Source organism: Emys orbicularis, chromosome 3, assembly GCF_028017835.1.
Source record: "Emys orbicularis isolate rEmyOrb1 chromosome 3, rEmyOrb1.hap1, whole genome shotgun sequence".
Classification (NCBI taxonomy): domain Eukaryota; kingdom Metazoa; phylum Chordata; order Testudines; family Emydidae; genus Emys; species Emys orbicularis.
Window position 1 is genome coordinate 142,137,410 of NC_088685.1, and position 20,538 is coordinate 142,157,947.

Consider the following 20,538-nt stretch of genomic DNA (forward strand, 5'->3'; position numbering starts at 1 on the left):
AGCTGAGATTCAGACAAGAAGCAAAATTTTGGTGGTAAAGACATTAGCCAAATCACTGAACCTTTACATGTTCGTCCATAACTAATGCACATGGCATACAAAGTATGCCTTCCTGGTATAAATTTCCCCCCTCTCTTTATGCAAATAAATTAACACCCATAATCTTTGTCAAGGACAACAAGAGGAGAAAAATGGCAAAAAAACTTAGTAAACTCTATGTGTAGGATTGATTTCTACTGTCCTCTTTGAAAACACGGATAACAATTCTCTACAGAGTTGATGTAAAAATGAATCTAACACAACAGTTCATTTAAGACAACACCTGATGCTGATTTCCAAGTGGCCATTTGCAGTTAATTTATTATTTCAACTCTAGACTCTGGCTTGCAAGAGACAAATAATTAGGATGACCAGATAGCAACTGTGAAAAAAACGGGACGGGGGTCGGGAGTAATAGGCTAACAGACCCGTTACACAGAAACAAAATGGCAATAAAATTCAGCTATAAATTGGACTAGCTTAGCACCCTTAATTGTTAAATGTTCTGTGCTGCACTTCTCTGCTCCACGTTAAGTACCCTGTACTGACATGCAACATAAGCTTATTTCTGTGTCTGGTCTCTTGGTCTGCAGGTAGGCAAGAGATGGGAAGAGTGAAGATTCTGGAATTATGGCCCTAAGTATAATAAAAGATGGATTTCTGCTCAACAGCAGGAGGCTATGGAATGAAAGGATGGTCCTGTGGCCTCTGGCTAGTAACTCAATCTACAAGATGCATTTATTCACTCAGGCTGCTGTGGAGGGTGCACAGGGTCTGCATGGGGAGAAGGAATTTTGAGTTTGGTGCTGCTGTATAAAAATGTATGTGTTCGTAACTTGTGTCGGGGTGCCGACCCCTTTAGATAGGTGTCCCTTTTTATTAGACAAAGTAATTTTTCTGAGTTTCAGTTCCACACCTATAAAATAGGAGTAAACCATACTTTCCCATCTCACAGGAGTGTTGTGAGGATAAATTAATAATATTGGTGAGGTGCTCAGACACTACACCAATTGATTAGGTAGGTAGATAAATAGTAATTCCAACACAGGAATGGATGCATGTGACTTCAAAAGAGTTCTTTTTACTCAGAGACAGAAGTACAATAAGTGCAGATATAATCATAGTAAGTTATATTTTTAATGGAATAACTACATTAAGTACTCTAAATAGTCACAACAATTCTTGTATTCATAACCACATTTCACTCTTATTGATTTGTACTATGTACAGGTTTGAGGCAGAGTAAGAATTAAGTCCTCTTGCACCTACTGGATGGTTAAAAAAAAAATCCATATTTTGCAATCCACATCTTGCAAGGAAAATCCATGTTTGCAAGCAGAAGACTATAGGTCTCAGATCTACCACCTTCTAGATCAGAGGAGGACATAAACTACTCTTTTAATCCCTAAATTCCATAACAAGGGAAAGGCTAAAGACTAAGAATAAAAGATTTAACTGCCCAAAACCTCTATAATGACTACCTGTCTCATCACACAATCAATGTACAGAATTTAGTCTCTAGGCTCCATTGGGGGAATCTAGAGTATATTTTGTCTTGAAAAATATTGTTCATAATCATTGAGTACTGGAAATTACTTCAAAAGAGTTCCCAATCCCGTTAATTTCTCTACTGCCCTCCAAAGGTTTAAGGGTTCACCAGACTGCTGACACACAAAACTAAACCAAATATTATAACAAGAACTCATAGATCACTTAACAAAGGAAGTCACAGGAAGAAATTCTACACACAGGGTAAATGACAGTTTTTCTTCCATCTGGTTTATAATGCAAAGAAACTATCTCCTGTTTCTAGGCTAAACAATCTGTGCGTCAGCCCGGCCCTTGAGCTCCAGGCTGGGGAGGCTAGCCCCAGGCCCCTCCCCCGCAATCCCCCTTTCCCCGCAGCCACACCCCCGCGCAGGCAGCGCTCTGGGCGGCGGGGTTGCGTGCTCCTGCTGAGCAGAGCGGCAGTATGTCTGGCTCCGCCCGGGCGGCGCAGCTGCCAGACATGCTGTTCTGAGCAGTATGGTAAGGGGGCGGGGGGGTTGGATAAGGGGCGGGGAGTTCTGGGGGGCAGTCAGGGGATGGGGGAGGGGTTGAATAAGTGTGGGAGTCCCAGGGGCATGTCAGGGCCGGGGGTGTGGATAGGGGTCAGGAGACGGGGAACAGGGAGGGTTGGATAGGGGATGGGGTCCCAGGAGGTGACGGTTAGGGGACAAGGAGCAGGGGGGGTTGGATGGGTCAGGGGTTCTGAGGGGGGGCAGTCAGGGGGCAGGAAGTGGGAGGGGTGGATGGGGCGGGGGCCAGGCTGTTTGGAGAGGCACAGCCTTCCCTACCCAGCCCTCCATACAGTTTTGCAACCCCAATGTGGCCCTCGGGCCAAAAAGTTTGCCCACCCCTGTTCTAGATTGATACAACAGCTAATGCTTATAATTAACTGCTGCTTCAACAGAAGCACAACAGTTTTTCAGTGAAAGTTTCTCCTCAGAACCAACTTCTCATCCTAAGAGGTCAGCAGAAATCATTTTTTAAAGTCACTGACAGATACAACTCCAAATCCCTCCCAAAACAGAGTTAAATCAGAAATTTACTACCAAATCTGTAGTAAATTAGAGACACAATGTGGGTGAGGCAATATCTTTTATTGGACCAACTTCTGTTGGTGAAAAGACAAGCTTTCAAGCTTATATCCTGGATATTCTCTCTAATATCCTGACACCAACACAGCTACAACAACACTGCAAATAAAATTTATATTGTAAACCAATGTCTGCGGGCCAAAGTCCATTCTCATTTGCACTGGTGTTAATGAGAAGTAATTCCACTGAGTTCAGTTGAGCTGATCCAGTTTTATACCTGATGTAACTATGAGCACAATTTATACCTTAATCCGTAGTGTCCATTAGGCAGAGATATGGAGAGCAAACCTGACATAAGCCCCCAGAGTGCACATGAATAACCTATATATGCTCTCTGTGGAAGCACAGTATAGATCCTACTGTATCTGTAATTCCAATGCCACATCAGTAAAATCAACTGTTCCATATATGTGTTATGCAGTGTATGTGCCTGAACAGGTACAAACTCCAATATGTAAGAAGCTCTGAACAAACATGACATATACTAAGTAGGATGGCAAGACATGATAATCCAGTGCAATTTCAACCTTAATGTTTTTATTGCTCTTTAGTTTTTATTTGACGTAATGAGATTTGATGCACTCAAATAATTTATCTTGTACTGGAACATTCAGCTGGATGGAAAACATCACCTACCTAGAAAGCTACTGACCCAAGTTGGACCTTTAGTTTGGGCAAGAAGGCAGTTACTATGCTTGATGGATCATATGTACCACATGCCCTCAGAACAACAGACACTTTTCATTTGATCCTTTGATTTGTTGGAAGGGGTGGAAGAGGCTAATTAAATCAGCCACCCTGCATACCTTAAGGTGTTGTGATGGTGCAGAAACCATATAGATGCTGCTCAAAGGTATGAGTTTTTAACTGCAGAAGTCCCACTTCACCTAGTCCACATAGTCATGTCTCTGCAGGTCTGTGGGGATGTGCCAGTGTGGGAAGGGGGCTGCTTTTGGCAGTCATCTCCATTCTAACATGAGCAGATTTCCCAATTAAACTCTATGCAGGAGATACTACTAGCCAATATCAGCATTATCTCACCTACATACCCAGGAGATAAGATGCAGGTGGCAGGGAAAGGGGATTGAGTCCCTGACCGGCACTACCCTGGGATCTATGTAGGGAACCAGGTATCCTAGTCTCATTCCCTGTCTCCTCCACAAATCTCCAGAGCCTTCTCCTTAAAGGAAGCATGCAGAGAAATTAACGTCGAAGTTGTCTGCTTATTTCCCCCTCATGTGGGTTTTCCCCTGACAGGAGAGAATGCAATCCTAAAACAGCAATGTGTCCCTTTAAGAGCAGTCCTTATTAACTATGGCTGAACATTTTAAAGGATCCTAAGCGTGTTAGATGCCCAAGTCTCACTGAAAATCAATGGGAGTTAGACATCTGATTCCCTGAGGCCCCACAGAAATCCCAGTCTAGATTTCTTAACTTTCCTAAATGAGACCAGACAAATATTTTTAATCAAGAGAAAATTCCTGCTGTATGTCTTTGCTCTGTAAAAATGCTGGACTTTCTGACAACATCCTATTTAATAGGATGGCAAACTCTCCATATGTCTCTAGAAAGCACATGGTAAGATGAACAGTCAGGGAACGTGTTTGAAACACAGACCCACATAAATCTGACTCCAGCCAAGCCATTAAAAAAAAAACCAAAAATACAAACTATAATCTGAATTTTCACAGGAACTTGGATTACTTCACTGTGATCAGTCTGATCAGACAGGGGATTGTGGTGTCTGTGATGGAAGTCACTGACAATGTCACTTTGACAACTTCAGCTATACTGAGTAATAAATATGCTCCTTTTCTACGTTCAATGTTTTGACTGTTATTCAAGGTTCACATTTGGCGGGTCCCTCATAGTTAAAACTATATAATTAACTATGTAACTATTGCTGTGAACAGATCTGAATTATTTTGCTTATGACAGAGGAATAACTTGTCCTATTGCTTTATACTACATACAGAAATGATAAACATGAACAATTCAGAAAAATATTCAGCTTCCTTACCTCATTTAGAATAGCTCAACAAAGTTACCCTTTCAGAGGCAGTTCATATAATCTCTCCAATCAATATAAGTCAAAAAGCTAATCCTTTGTTAATTCCAAAGAAGATTCCAGAAAGATGCCAGTCTCTGTTTGCTCCTGAATTCTTTCCTTGTGTTTTCTTAGAATACACAACCGGTGGGATCCAAAAGGATAGAGGGCCAGATCCTTGACCCAGACGCATCCTTTTTTTCACATTCCACATCTTATAGGATTTGTCTAGGCTCCCATTTGTATATGGGCATGCTGGTAGCATGGCCAGCACACTGCACGTCAGTAATCCCAAGCAGTATGACAGCCCATAAGGGGCCGTTCCCAGCTGGTATAATTTACAACAGCCCCAAGGCTGGAATTTTCACTGGGTCACCAAAAGACAGATCTGCAATCTAGGAATTAAGTCTCTGGCAAGGTTTTTACCACAAACTTGTGATGCACTATAATTGTTTTAAAAATAAAGGTTACAAACATTTTTTTTATAATGGTAAAAGTATATTTACTTCACTCTCTTGTTACTCAAGTGGCTGAGCTATTTTTGTTCAAACATTCAACCCCTTAGTTCAAAACAAGCCTGGAAAATTTCAGCAGGAACTGTTTAGTCAATCTTACGTACAAATATTGTTACACACTATGCCCATAATTAGTAACATATTTGCAAAGCTCTCATATATTTAGAAAGCAAGTTATTTTATTATAACTCATCTATGGCCATCTAGGACTTTGTGGTTTAAACCAGTGGTTCTCAAACTTTTTTTTCCGCGGACCACTTGCAGATTGCTGAGGGTCTCTGCAGACCACTTAATGATCTTTCCAAATGTTGTTTGTACCGTTAGCTAACTATTATAAAGCACTTTGGATAAAAGCGCTATGTTAAAAAAAAAAGTAATAAACAACTTTTTTTGTTCTACAAATAAAAGCACACAACTCATATTTTAATATCAGTAGTCTTACCTTCCTAATGTCTCTCCCCTGCCGTGGCAGCCCTGGAGCTGGGGCTGGGAAGGAGGGGGTGTCTCTCCCCCGCCACAGCAGCCACAGAGCTGAGGCTGGGAAGGAGGGCCGTCCCTCCCTGGCAGCCACAGCCCTGGAGCTGGGGAAAGTCACCTCTTTCTCTGGCCACTGCAGCCCTGCACATTCCCCCCACTCCCACTTCTCACCCCACTCCCCCCTCCCACCTACCCCCTATTCCCCCCAAGGGCACCACCTCACCTTACATGTGCATCTTCTCCAGGGTCCGGGCACCTAATTAGTGGAGCCACACCTGCGTGGCTCCACAAATTAGGTGGGTGGCCTTTCATTCTCTTGTGTGCGGCTGCTCAGGTGTGCAGATTAGAGGGAACTATCCGCGGACCACCTGAATGGAGCTCACGGACCACTGGTGGTCCATGGACCACAGTTTGAGAGCCTCTGGTTTAAACCATGCTGCACATCATGGTTACCTGTAGCTCCAGGATGACAGTGGGGATAAATTCAGACCACCTAGCTCCAAAAGCACAGTCCCCTATCTCTTGAGCTGAAGGAAAATCTATATTAGCTTTTAAAAAGTACAGGACCAATCACGCACAATTGAGCAATTCTGGTTCCACCAATAGAAGGCAAAGGTACACAATCAATATTGGCACTTTTGCTATTCTTGACACACAGGAATTTGCATGTAAAACTCACATTAACACAGAAAAAAATGTACTACTTTTTTATGATTTCAACAGACGACTACTAAAAAAAAGTTGCATTAACAGCTGGACTATAGAAACAGTTTACTACAGATACCTTCAGAACACAGATTGGCTACGTAAATAACATGTTGCTTCTTCAAAATAATTTTTAAAAAAGTCTCTCTCAAAATTAGTGAGTTCACAGCACTGATATACTGATGAAGAGGTGCTGATTTATAAGCTTTGTATTGTTCGGCTCTAACACATATACAAACTCTGGGTCTCATGCTATAATTCCTCTGTGCATGTAACTTCCACTGAAATCATCAGGAACTCCACACACTGAATTTTTTCAGAATCAGACTCACTATCTGGGAATGAACTTCCCAATTTCAGTTTTACTGTATCTAGTTTGCAGACTTGAGAAACGAACAAAATTGGTTCATGCTCGAAATGTTACAGCGGAGCTTCCATTATGGATCAACTCTAAAAGGGAATCCCAACGGATGATCTTCCAACTTTTTATGAATGGGCCTGTACCTGCACTCTTTCCTCAGTCAAATTCATCACTGAAATCAGTGGGAGTTTTATCTGAGTAAGGACTGCAGACTTGATGCAATGTAACTCCAAGATTTCCAATATGATTTAATTACTCCTCTTCTAGGAGGAACTGCTGCCCTTAAGTGACTGTTAATGGCAGGTTTCACTGTGCAAAGAAGTATGACTTACAGCAAGAAAGACAGTCTTCCATATAGACAAAATAGCCACAATATTGTACCTATTTATTCTTACCCCAAAGAAAGTTATATATTTAAAAATAATAAGCAAGTTACATTTTTCTACTATGGTTTTCTTTGGTTTAGAGCTACATTAAAAGTATAAAGTATATCTGATTTTTCATTGATCAGTAAAATTACCTGTCCCAATGACCTCCAGTCTAAGCTGGCACTTCCAATATATACATGCTGTTTATCAACAATCCAGAATGATGATTGAAGGCGACCTTCATTATAAGCAGTCATATTCATATACAGCACTTCTGCACCTAGGAGTTCAGTAAGGACACAACAATTAATCATTGTCCAAAAGAATGGAAGGTACATGCAACAAGCAACAAAGAGGAACGTGTAACAGTTCAGCATTCCAGTAACCAAACTATTGGCTGACATCAGTTAGACATATCATCGCTTTTAAAGCAGTCTGCAAATTTTATTTTAAACAACGTTACTGCTCTATTCTTTTAGACCTGCTCCTGTGCTTATCGAGGAGTTCAGTGAACATAGGCTCAACCTACCAAATATCCCAAATAAACAAGAGCAGGTGGCATCTCAACACATCACTATTGTTTACCTATTTTGTCTCCTGTTATAGCTCCATAGAGTTCCGACAGTGCACAACTGCCAGTTCTTGCTCCGTGCAGCACACGGACACGTACTCTATTGGAGGCATGACATTGCACCTACCCTTAAAGAGTATGTTGGGGGGCGGGGGAGACTGATCATTGGGCTTCCTTATATCATGTTGCTTTTCCAATACTGCTCTTGCAAACACAGTTTAAGTTTTAAAGTTTTATGTCTTAAATCATACAGGTTATGAATTATAATATTAACATTTTTAAAGTGCACAACAAAACCCATTCATTAATATTACATGCCCAAGCTAAAAACCCTTGTTATTATTTTTGTTTATGTACCAACTTAGAAGTATGTGGACCTTTGCAAAATGTGTAAGAGTTAGTGGAAAAAACTTGTCTCATGTATGAAAAATGCATTTCTAAAGAAGATAAGCCAACCCAATAAGGAACACTTAGAAAAAAGCAACTTAAAAACTTCCAACCAAAATCTGAATAAAACTAAAGAATCTATATACTTTTGACAAACTGCCAGCTAAATGTCAGACAACCCAAAACAATCAAAAATCATGTATCAGGCCCCCCAAAATCATGAGATTGTTTTCAAATAGACAGCAAGATAGCAAGTGCAAAAAATCAGGATGGGGGAGGAGGGGAGAAAGATAACAAGGTCCTATGTAAGACAAAGTCCCTAATATCAGGGCATCTGGTCATCCTATTTTCAAATCATGAGATATTTTAAAAATAATAAATATTGGGTTAATGTCACTTAACTTCTGGTTTCTGACCCTTTCACATTTTTAAACTTCTATGCATCAGGGTTAGAAACTTATTTTTTGGAATGACAGTTGAATTTCTCACCTAATTAAATGATTCAAGGAGCTGAGAGATCAAGAAAGACACCAAATATGACAAAACTTATGACAGAGTCACAAGAGTTGTCCACACTGGGCTTTGAGCAGTTTACAGGATTTGGCTCTCTAACCAGAATTGCATTTTGTGCAACCTGGACGTCATCTGCGAAACTTCCAGGCATGTCACCTTTCATTCTCATCTATGCTTGGAAGCACAGTTATTTTCTGAATTTACTTTATACATCTGAATAAGAGCTGCAACATGCTGCTGACTTTCAGTATGTGCATTAACAAGTAGAATTAATTCTGTCTATAAATCAGAGGGCAAACAAAAAGCAATAGGGCAGGTGTTAAATTGTTTCTGGCAAAAACAAAACAAAAACAATAACTTTCTTATATCTGAAATAGAGATTCAATCAATTAGCTAAGAGAAACACACCACTGCAAAGTGGTAAAACTTTGGAAATTCTTCATTATAAATGGAGTTTTCATCTAATCAATTTTAACATAAGCAATTTAGAGTGAATCAGATTTTCTTAGCTTATATCCAATTTCCCACATTAAGCAGCAGTGTAAATAGCTTGACACCCACACCAAAAAGGTTATAAATGAAATGTTTTTTGATCTGGAAGAGGAAACACTGGTCTGAAGCAGCTATTTACTTCTTCACAAATGAATTGTTTTTTCAAACTTGCTTGAAAAAATATTCAATCTTGAGCAGAAACTTTGCATGCCATGTTTACAACAGGAAATATCTTACCAGCTGTGCTAAACGCTATAAAATATTAGAGCTCTGTAATGATCTGAGCCAAAACCCTGGAGCTGAATCCCCCTGAATTTTGGAAGAAGATTGGATGGCATGAGCCCATCACTTTAAAATATCATTTTTAATTGCAACCACTGACTCATCAGTGAATGCAGTGGTATAAGACGGGCTGTGATAATACATCCTATTAAAAAACTGTAACCCACATTTTGCCAATGAGTCTTTCAACTGAAAACAACCAACTCATAATCAGAACAGACAGTATCTCCAAGTAGATCTAAAAAAAAAAAGGTCATCTGTTGAAAGCATCTATCATCATCAGCTGCTACAAGGACTACTAATGAGACCTTAATTTTTGATGAAAGGAAACATTCATCAGTATTGATAATAGCCTGTTCTCTACAAGCCCTTGAGATGTTCTCTCAAAGCAGGCTTATCAGATCTTCAAGAAAATCCATCATCCCAGGCATGGTCCATGTACCCTGAGGAAATTAAATTGGATTGATTGATATGGCTAGCCATAATAGATCTCAGTATTCTACCTCAGTCTCTGTTATCAAAACTGGTGGGTCTACAAAGTTTAATCAGAAGACAGAATTTGTAGGGTTGATTGCCCACAGAGAATGCTAGATTCTACTAACAGTCAATCATAAAAGCCTCGGTTCACTGAAGATACAGCATCCGTTGCAATGTCAGTGTCACAACTACTTACATACCAGTGCAAGTGCCAAGAGAGCCATACAGTGCTGTCACTTAAAAGTATGGTGGATTTGTATATCCCTCAAGATTTTGCATAGTATATTTTTGGCCAGATTGTCCCCCTCTTGAAGAAAAAGCCACAGAAGTGAACAAGGTATGTTTGAAACTCTGCAAAGATTTCCTCACATATTTTCCACTACACCCTTCCCTCAAGGGAGAAAGGTTTTAGACCCTGTAGAAGGGGAATAAGTGGCGTAGTCTGGTAACCCAGCAGTGCACACAGGGAAATGACACTCCATCTCTGGAGACCCTGGTTTTCTCTGTCTCATGGCAACCCAGCCCCCAGAGTAGCCATTCTGCCATTGGCTTTCCTTCCCTGTCTAATGAGTATGTAGGAAGTATGGCAGGGAAGTAATACTTGGACAAGATTCATTTCTGAGCTGATTTCCACCAGGAACTCTGTTGGCTCACTGCAGGAGCACTTCTCAGCAAATGGCTGTTTCCCACTTCCACCTCTGGAATACCTCCTACAAAGTCTACAATGCTGGAAAGTTTGATCTCTGTGGATGTGTCAACACTGCATTTGGGAGCAAGCCTCCAGCCCTGGGTTTGATAGAAGGGGTGGAGCATACTATGGCTGCCACTCAAGTTTTGCTTTTTTCTGCTGTCATGTGGGACAGGGGAGCAATGGGCCAGTTCAGAGTGGCCTCAGCAGGTAATGATGGACACTAATCCAGACTCAGTCACTCACCCCCTCAGTTCTGAGGTAACTTGTGCCATCCAGTAGACCTGATGCTGTGAGAGAGAATATTTCCACAGTACCTGTGGCTATTTCACCACTTTATCTAGGCCAGCAGCCAGCTATAATCTAAGTTAGCTTCATGCAACTGACTATTAGCTATAAACCATAAGTTCACAATGGAATTCTACACCATTTATACTGATCTGCTCAATCGAGCAAATGCAAGCTCTGCATCACAGCTCAGTGGACCAAATCAGATAGGGAGCACTAAGCCATCCCCCCATGTCTCTTACTGCAAGATTCGTGGATGTTCTAGAATCCCACCATATTTATGAGAATACCACTCGGTGACAGCGCAGCATCTTTGAGCCAAGTCATCCCTGTAGTGGATATAGCACAGTCTTCTATGCCCAGAGGTGCTGGAACAATTTTTATAGTGGGGGTGCTGAGAGCCATTGAACCAAACTGTAAACCCCGTATGTAACGAAAACCACGTCAAACGTGTTCCAGCACCTATGTCTATGTCTTGTTTGCAAAGAAGATCCAGAAAGAGTTTCTGCTGAGGCTGCTATTATCACAGCTGCTTTGAGAGTAAGTCTTCAGACTCAACCTGAGACAGCTAAAAGTGAAACTCAGCCCTGCCATAAGCAAATGTAAACCCGACTGATTTAAATGGAAGTTGGCTCTGCTTAACAGCTGAATTGGTTTCTCCATCTTTGCAGCAATACCGTATCCTGGCTTTAAGTGAGTGTGATGGTGGTGCCTTGAGGGGCTACCCTGAGAATGCCCCACTCAGGGCAAACTGCAAGAAATAGGGCAGACAATCCCCCAAACTGGTGGTTTATTCTATAATTAGAATCAACAAGTCAGTAGCCTAAACAGCTTCTGTAATATCACACTGGCTACCAAGAAGCCAAAACACAGTCCTCTTTAAGTAATCCAGCCTTCGACTCCCATCCAGATAGCCAAGTCTAATATAGTGAAAGATTACTGAAAAGTTTATTCACCATACTTGAAGTTCTACCAATCCCAAAACACTGGACACATTGCCCACCAGGTCAATGAATATTTCAGATCTCACCCAAATACAGGCTTACAGCCAATCCTTATTAACTAAACCCAAGATTTATTAATAAAAGAAAAAAGAAAGAGAGTTATACATAGTTAAGAAATCAATACAGACGCTCCACGACTTACGCAAGGAACGCCTTGCATAACTCGAATCTTCCGTAAGTCGGGAACGTATACCTGACCATTACGCAAAAAAAAAAAAAAAAAAAAAAAAACTTTCTAGCTTACAGAACTTTTTCCGTAAATTCGGATTTGCGTAAGTCGGGTTTGCGTAACCCAGGGAGCGTCTGTATACATACAAATGTGCGTAACGTCTTAGGTTAGTTTCATAGCAGAGATGGCACTCTAGGTGCAGTTTGTTCAAATCCTTCTATGAGAATTCCATGGTGAATCCAGAGTAAACCTGGAGACCTCAGTTTTGTGGCTTAGACTTTCCCTGTCAAAGTTAGGCAGATCTGAGACAAAAAGGATCAGGCCCGAAGCTTTCTTTATATTTGTCTAACAAGCAGATAGCCTCTTGACAGCAATTGTCAGAGCAGAGCCTTCCTCAGATGAAGAATAGGTAAAGTATATTGTTGTTTTGAAGCTAATCTTCTATTTCCTATACATACACAGGTAAGTAGTTGTGTTCATTAACATATAGCAATTAATCATTCAAACTATCAAGGCAGTTCATTATGGCACAGAGAATTAAGCTGAAGACAATGTAAATAATATTATTAATTCCTATGGTATTTTACAGCTTTGATCTTTGAGTCAACAGAATACAGTAATGAATCATTAAATGAATCAATAAAAGACAGGAACAGGATTTTAGCAACTATAAGCTAATTAGATCACATTGTTAAACTTCGAATAAGATATAGGTAAACACAGACAAATAGAATTAGCATATACTCCTGATTCTCTAACAATTCAAGCAAACATGTTAAAGATTCGAGTCTAGTACATTTATTTGAAACTCAGATACAAGTAGATTGTTTTGATTGATTTCAGTGCCTCCGGTTAAGTTATTATGGGTCACACACAAGTTGACCAGTCTGTCAGTGTCACAGTGAGACATTCTGCGTCTTTGTATGTTTAGCTTAAGGAATTTCAATAGTCCTGTGTACCACAATACAGGGGAATGGATGAGAGAGAGGAGGGGCATTTGGGGAAAGCAGAAGGTAAGGGGACAGATGCAGCAGCAATGAATGAGCCCAGTGAACAATGCAGAATGCAGAACCTCAGTGTGCAGAATAGTGATGAGAAAAACAACGGGAACCTTTGCCACATTAGTACCAATGCGAGTCCACTGCCATGTAGTAGAAACAACAAAAATCCTAGCAGAGTAGGTAACTGTCCTGGCACTGACAGAAGAGAGGCCACATAGTCTCCTCTCCTTGCTGAACAGAGAAAGACATAAACAAGTAATTTCTATGAAATATCTAGTCCCAGAGCAACTTTTCTGAGCCCATACACCTTATCCATCGAATCCCCTGATTGACTGAGCTCAAGAGTAACACTCCTGCAGTACATTACTGGCCTGTTTTAGCACAGATAGATTGTAAAGCCCCTCCCTGGCACACCCCACTGCTAGGGTTCCCTCAGAGAGTACATTTAGGATTACGAGGGCATGCTGGTCTCATCCCCATTCCAGTCTAGTTGGTATCATTGTCCAGTAGCTAATTTCTCCCCAATCCCACCCCACAAAAATGCAATCTCCTCCTTTTGGATTTTCAGTAAATTATTGGCCATGCTTGAAAGGCTTTATTTAACTTGATGGCCTTTCTGTGTTTGGATGGAGGACCCTGGTATGGGGGAAGAAGGAGGCACACACAGAGCCCCTGACATGCAAGAGAATGGGGAGTCATACAGAGCCCCTGGCAAGGCAGAGATTGGGCGATCCTGCTATGGGGTCGTAGGCGGAGGAAGGGGATGCCTGCAGCCCCTGGAATGGAGGGAGAATGGGAGGAATGGGGATGCACACAGGGAGGGTGGCAAGACAGAGGGGGTGACACACAGGGTGTTTGTGAGTGGGAATGGAGGGATGCAAGGAGCATTGGTATGTGCAATATGCTTGTCCACCAGTAATGAAGTGTGAAAAACTCTAGTTTTATTTTCAGTTTCTTCTTAATTACCATTTCCCTGTGCCCAACCTGCTATGCATCTCCCAGCCACTCTTCTGTCACTGCTGGCACAATCATAATTTTTAAAGCCCAGTTCTCCTCTCTGCTTCTTCTGTTCTTGCTTCTGTTCCCTCACTCCGCTGAGCATCATGGTACGTATTTGTGCCTCCTCTTGTTATTTCTACAGTAGTTTCCCCCCCAAATCTGGATATTCCCAATTTCCAAATAACACTGGTCTACAATTTTTGCGAAGTCGTCTGCTTCAGAGATAAAATGTGCTATTTATTATGTATTTTGATGTGCTGAATTCAAATATGACAATTAAAACAACTGATTGGCTACTGTTTCTAAGATATTTAAGTTTTTACATTTTATGTCTATGTATATTGTGTAGATAGTAGAGTTTTAATCATAAATTGTAAACATAGGTCTTTTCATGTGTTTATGGTTGCTTTACATGATAATATTTCACCTGTCCTGTCTATGTAACACTTTAAAAATCAGCAAAAGGGTTATATAAATAAAATTTATTATGAAACAAAAGGCAAAAAACTATTCTGTACATAGTTTAGTCCTATTCAGTGTCTACTCGGCGCTTCTTGGCTTGTCTCTTGTATTCATTAAATGGAGCATCTCTTGTCACTGTCCAGCAATAGTCTGCAAGCATTGATGGGCTCCATTTGCCCTGATAGCGTTTCTCCATTGTTGCAATGTCCTGGTGAAATGGCTCGCCGTGCTCGTCGCTCACTGCTCCGCAGTTCGGTGGAAAAAAATCTAGATGAGAGTGCAAAAAATGTATCTTTAGTGACATGTTGCACCAAGGCTTTTGTATGCCTTGAGGAGGTTTTCCACCAACAACCTGTAGTTGTCTGCCTTGTTGTTTCTGAGAAAATTTATTGCCACTAACTGGAAGGCTTTCCATGCCGTCTTTTCCTTGCCACGCAGTGCATGGTCAAATGCATCATCTCAAAGAAGTTCACGAATCTGAGGACCAACAAAGACACCTTCCTTTATCTTAGCTTCACTTAACCTTGGAAATTTTCCATGGAGGTACTTGAAAGCTGCTTGTGTTTTGTCAATGGCCTTGACAAAGTTCTTCATCAGACCCAGCTTGATGTGTAAGGGTGATAACAAAATCTTCCTTGATTCAACAAGTGGTGGATGCTGAACACTTTTCCTCCCAGGCTCCAATGACTGTCGGAGTGGCCAATCTTTCTTGATGTAGTGGGAATCTCTTGCACAACTATCCCATTCGCAGAGAAAACAGCAGTACTTTGTGTATCCAGTCTGCAGACCAAGCAAGAGAGCAACAACCTTCAAATTGCCACAAAGCTGCCACTGATGTTGGTCATAGTTTATGCACTTCAAAAGTTGTTTCATGTTGTAATAGGTTTCCTTCATATGGACTGCATGACCAACTGGAATTGATGGCAAAACATTTCCATTATGCAGTAAAACAGCTTTAAGACTCGTCTTTGATGAATCAATGAACAGTCTCCACTCATCTGGATCGTGAACGATGTTGAGGGCTGCCATCACACCATCGATGTTTTTGCAGGCTACAAGATCACCTTCCATGAAGAAGAATGGGACAAGATCCTTTTGACGGTCACGGAACATGGAAACCCTAACATCACCTGCCAGGAGATTCCACTGCTGTAGTCTGGAGCCCAACAGCTCTGCCTTACTCTTGGGTACTTCCAAATCCCTGACAAGGTCATTCAGTTCACCTTGTGTTATGAAGTGTGGTTCAGAGGAGGAGGATGGGAGAAAATGTGGGTCCTGTGACATTGATGGTTCAGGACCAGAAGTTTCATCCTCTTCCTCTTCCTTGTCTGACTCAAGTGAGAATGATTCTGGTGCATCAGGAACCGGCAGTCCTTCTCCGTGGGGTACTGGGCGTATAGCTGATGGAATGTTTGGATAATGCACAGTCCACTTTTTCTTCTTTGACACACCTTTCCCAACTGGAGGCACCATGCAGAAGTAACAATTGCTGGTATGATCTGTTGGCTCTCTCCAAATCATTGGCACTGCAAAAGGCATAGATTTCCTTTTCCTGTTCAACCACTGGCGAAGATTTGTTGCACAAGTGTTGCAGCATATGTGTGGTGCCCACCTCTTGTTCTGATCTCCAATTTTGCAGCCAAAATAAAGGTGATAGGCTTTCTTAACCATAGTGGTTATGCTGCGCTTTTGTGATGCAAAAGTCACTTCACCACAAACATAGCAGAAGTTATCTGCACTGTTCGCACGAGTACGAGGCATCTCTGCTCACTTTGGCTAAACAGAAATGTGTCCCTTTGCAAAATCAAACACTGACAAATAAGAGAGCACGACACTGTATGATTTCTAGAGCTGATATAGGGCAATTTGTTCAGCAGAGTGATGTAAGCTTCGTTATGATTGCATCATCCATGACTTCTAGGAATAACATGATGCAATTCATATCATGTATGACGCAATACCAGCTTCAGATTGCATCATTCATTGTTTTGCCTAAAAAGCAAGTACTGTCCAAACCCAGTCATAGATTTATTCATAGATCCAGTCAAAGATGTATTTTAGTCATTTCTGGTTTAAATTGAGATCCCTTCCCTTTATAACACACTTATCCTCCGCCATTCCCAAGTCAAGGGTCGTATATACGGACCCAATAGCATATCTTGAAAACTAGAGCCAATCAACAATTTTAAGCACCATTTTTGTTCTCAGTGACCCAGAATTAGTAAAGTTTGACTACATTTATTTCAGAAGCATTTTCGCTGTAGAGCAGTGTAATGTGACTTTTCAATAGGACTGCCCCCTGAATCTGAACAGCAGCCTATTTGTCCATCCCTACCAATGACAGACATTTGGTGCATAGCTATGTGTTGTATGCTAATTTGGGCAGAAGAACAAAGTATCCTTCAGAATGACCACATGCGCGACAACTTTTTAATGTAAACTGATCAAGAATTTTACCAGAACAATGTTCCCTCAGGGGGGGAAAGAAAATGAGTCTCCCATACACTGACTCACTACAGGCAGAGTAGCCATCTCATATTGGACACAATCCAGTGACTCAGGCAGAGGATTATATCCTCAGCAATTTTTAAATTTCCTTCTTATCTGTTTGTGAAAGATCTGGAGTTGTTCCAGAAGCTCCATTAGTATGATCTGTCAGCACTCAAAGGAGGACAAGTGCAAAAGCAGAGGAATGCCTAACTTAAAAACACAATGTTCTTTTAACTACAACTCTGAATGATAAAATTACAAACTTTTAAACTACACCATTACTTTATGGCCTCTTTCAGGAATATTGGATTTGGAATACAATTTTAAAGTCTTCAATGTCTCGTCTGTTCCCAAGAGGATTAATAATTCAGACTTAGTTCAAACACAGAACAGTTAAGGACTTTTAGAGGAACATCTGACTGCAATGCCTTAGTTAAGAATCAGTTGCCCTTTTCCATTATAACCCCCTTCCCTTTTAAAAATTGTCTGGGCTGAAACTTGCTATTCTGGGACCATGTAGCATTTATCAACCCCTACCCATAAACAAATCACAACAGACAAACAAAAAACCCAGTACATTTGCTTTCGCTGTTTTTTATACAGTTGCCACACAAAAATGCGTTCAATCAGAGTTAAAGTTGCATAAATGTATACACTTGGACTGAGGTTGAGATGGAAATAGGAGACAAACTCCTTACCCAGAGACTAATTGAAAGTCTCTGGGTAAGGATAAAAGGAGTAAAAAACAAAGGTGATATCACGGTAGGGGTCTACGACAGACCAGCCCATCGGGAAATAAGGACAACCCAGGGAATTACAGACCAGTCAGTTTAACTTTTGTACCCCGAAAGATAATAGAGCAAATAATTAAGCAATCAATTTTCAAACATCTAGAAAATGAAAAGTAACAGTCAGCATGGATTTGTCAAGAACAAATCATATCAAACCAACCTGATAGCTTTCTTGGACAGGGTAACAAGCCTTGTGGATGGGTGGAAGAGGTAGACATCTTGACTTTAGTAAAGCCTTTGATACGGTCTCACGTGACCTTCTCATAAACAAACTAGGGAAATGCAACCTAGATGGCGCCACTATAAGGTGGGTGTAAAACTGGTTGGAAAACCGTTCCCAGAGAGTAGTTATCAGTGGTTCACAGTCCTGTTGGATGGACATAACGAATGAGGTCCCGCAGGGATCAGTTCTGGGTCTGGTTCTGTTCAATATTTTCATCAATGATTTAGATAAAGGCATAGAGAGTACACTTATAAAGTTTGCGGACAATACCAAGCTGGGAGGGATTGCAAGTGCTTTGGAGGATAGGATTAAAATTCAAAATGATCTGGACAGACTGGGGAACTGGTCTAAAGTAAACAGGGTAAAAGCTTGAGAAAATTAAGAACACAAATGAAAAACGTGCAACATTCCTGCAGGCACTTGGTGGCCTGGTCTATACTAAAAAGTCAGGTTGACCCAGCTATGTCATTCAAGAGCGTAAGAAAGCCATGCCCCTGAGCAACATAGTTTAGCCAACCTATCTTCCGATGTAGACAGTGCTAGGTTGCTGGAAAAATTCTTCCATCAACCTAGTTACCAGCTCTCAGGGGGTGGATCTATTACAGCAACAGGAGAACTCCTCTTTTCGGTGCCGGTAGTGTCTACACTCAAGCACTGCAGCTGTGCCGCTGTAGCATTTCAAGTGTAGACAAGCACGTGTGAGCTAGCTATAGCACAGCATAATCCCAGCCAACCAGCTCAGCTACTGTATCTTTGAGTCAAGGTGATAGAGATTCAAACCAAGTTGTACATTTACCTCAAGAAGTGTCTAAATGGTTGAAGATGCATCATCCACAAAACAACTATTTTGTGAAGTTCCTTAAAGATTAAAAGCAGAAAAATCAACCTGGCCTTGTTGGATCTTCATGAGATCCTGACCTTCTCTGGAAAGTAAGAGCATGGAGGGTAGACTACTATAGCACTTTAGAAGTTCACATGTGTTACTGAGTTGGGAAAACCTAATTATAGAACATACAACCAGTTTGGGGTTTTGCCCTGCTTTTTGACAGTCTGCCCCTGAGGTTGGCACTCATGATTGTGAACCACTCCAGACAGCTTGACACCATGAATTTAACAGTGTCTGATCCTTGTGGTGAGATTTGTGGGATTTTGCAGGATAAAATCTGCCACACTTTAAAATAGATGCAATGTAAGTCAGCAGAGTATGTTGCATCTAAAAATAGGTGAATCTTAAACAATTCAGTTAGGGAAACCAGCCCAATGTTTGCATTCCTAGCTGAACTATTCATAGTCCTTTGGACTAAAAAGTTATGAAGGAACTTTCATGTGAAATCTTGTGAGATTTCTGGTACTTCACAATTCTAGTATTTACATCTTAGCCAGAAGAACAGCAGCTTTTCTCATTGTGTCCTGACACTTGCATTTCTGGTCCCAACTGGAACTACGAAGTATAATTGCATTAAAAAGAAAAGTATGTCAGTGTTTTCAGTCTTTAAAAAAAAAAGTTGGATTGGGTTCATTTCTAATTCTGAGCAAAGGTTCAGGTTCATATTTTATCTTTTGTCTCACCCAACTTGTAACCAATGAATTATCACTGTCATCACTGATAAAAGTTTGAAGATGATACAAAAATTGGGGGAGTGGTAAATAGTGAGGAGGACAGGTCACTGGTTCAGAGCAATCTGGATCTCTTGGTAAACTGGGAGCACGCAAACAATATGAGTTTTAATACAGTTAAATGTAAATGTATATGTCTAGGAACAAAGAATGTAGGCCATACTTATAGGATGGGGGAATCTATCCTGGGAAGCAGTGACTTGAAAGAGATTTGGGGGTTGTGATGGATAATCAACTGAACGTGCACCCTCAGTGTGACACTATGGTCAAAAGAGCTAATGTGATCCTGGGATGCATAAACAGGGGAATTGTAGGAGTAGAGAGGTTGTTTTACCTCTATACTTGGCACTACCACAACTGCTACTGGAATACTGTGTCCAGTTCTGGTGGCCATAATTCAAGAAGGATGTTGATAAATTGGAGATGGTTCAGAGAAGAGCCATGAGAATGATTAAAGGATTAGAAAAATGCCTTACATCGATAAAAACTCAAGGAGTTTCATCTGTTTAGCCTATCAAAGAGAAAATTAAAGGATGACTTGATTACAGACTATAATTATCTACATAGGGAATAAGTATTTAATAACGGGCTCTTCAATTTCACAGAGAAAAGTATAACACGATCCAATGACTCAGAGTTGAGATTGACAAAGTCAGACTGGAAATAAGGTGTAAACTTAACGGCAAGAGTAACTAACCATTGGAACAATTTAACAACGATCATGGTGGATTCTCCATCACTGACAATTTTAAAATCAAGGATGGATGGTTTTGTAAAAGATATGATTTAGGAATTATTTTGGGGCAGTTCTATGGCCTGAGGTCAGACTAGATGATTGCAATGGTCCTTTCTGACCTTGAAACTATGATCCACAGTAGCAAATTTTGCAAAAAAAGATTTTGAAATTTCAGTGCAATAACAGGATGAAATTTT

At 40.8% G+C, this 20,538-nt stretch overlaps 1 protein-coding gene across 1 annotated transcript in view; it reads right to left on the reverse strand.

The window, feature by feature from the left end:
• Positions 1-20,538, reverse strand: part of PLD5 (phospholipase D family member 5) — a 259,968-nt gene that overhangs the window by 55,260 nt on the left and 184,170 nt on the right. The window contains exon 5 of the mRNA XM_065401866.1: positions 7,304-7,431. Within this exon, the coding sequence (XP_065257938.1) occupies positions 7,304-7,431 (128 nt within the window). The remainder of the gene's footprint in view (positions 1-7,303; positions 7,432-20,538) is intronic.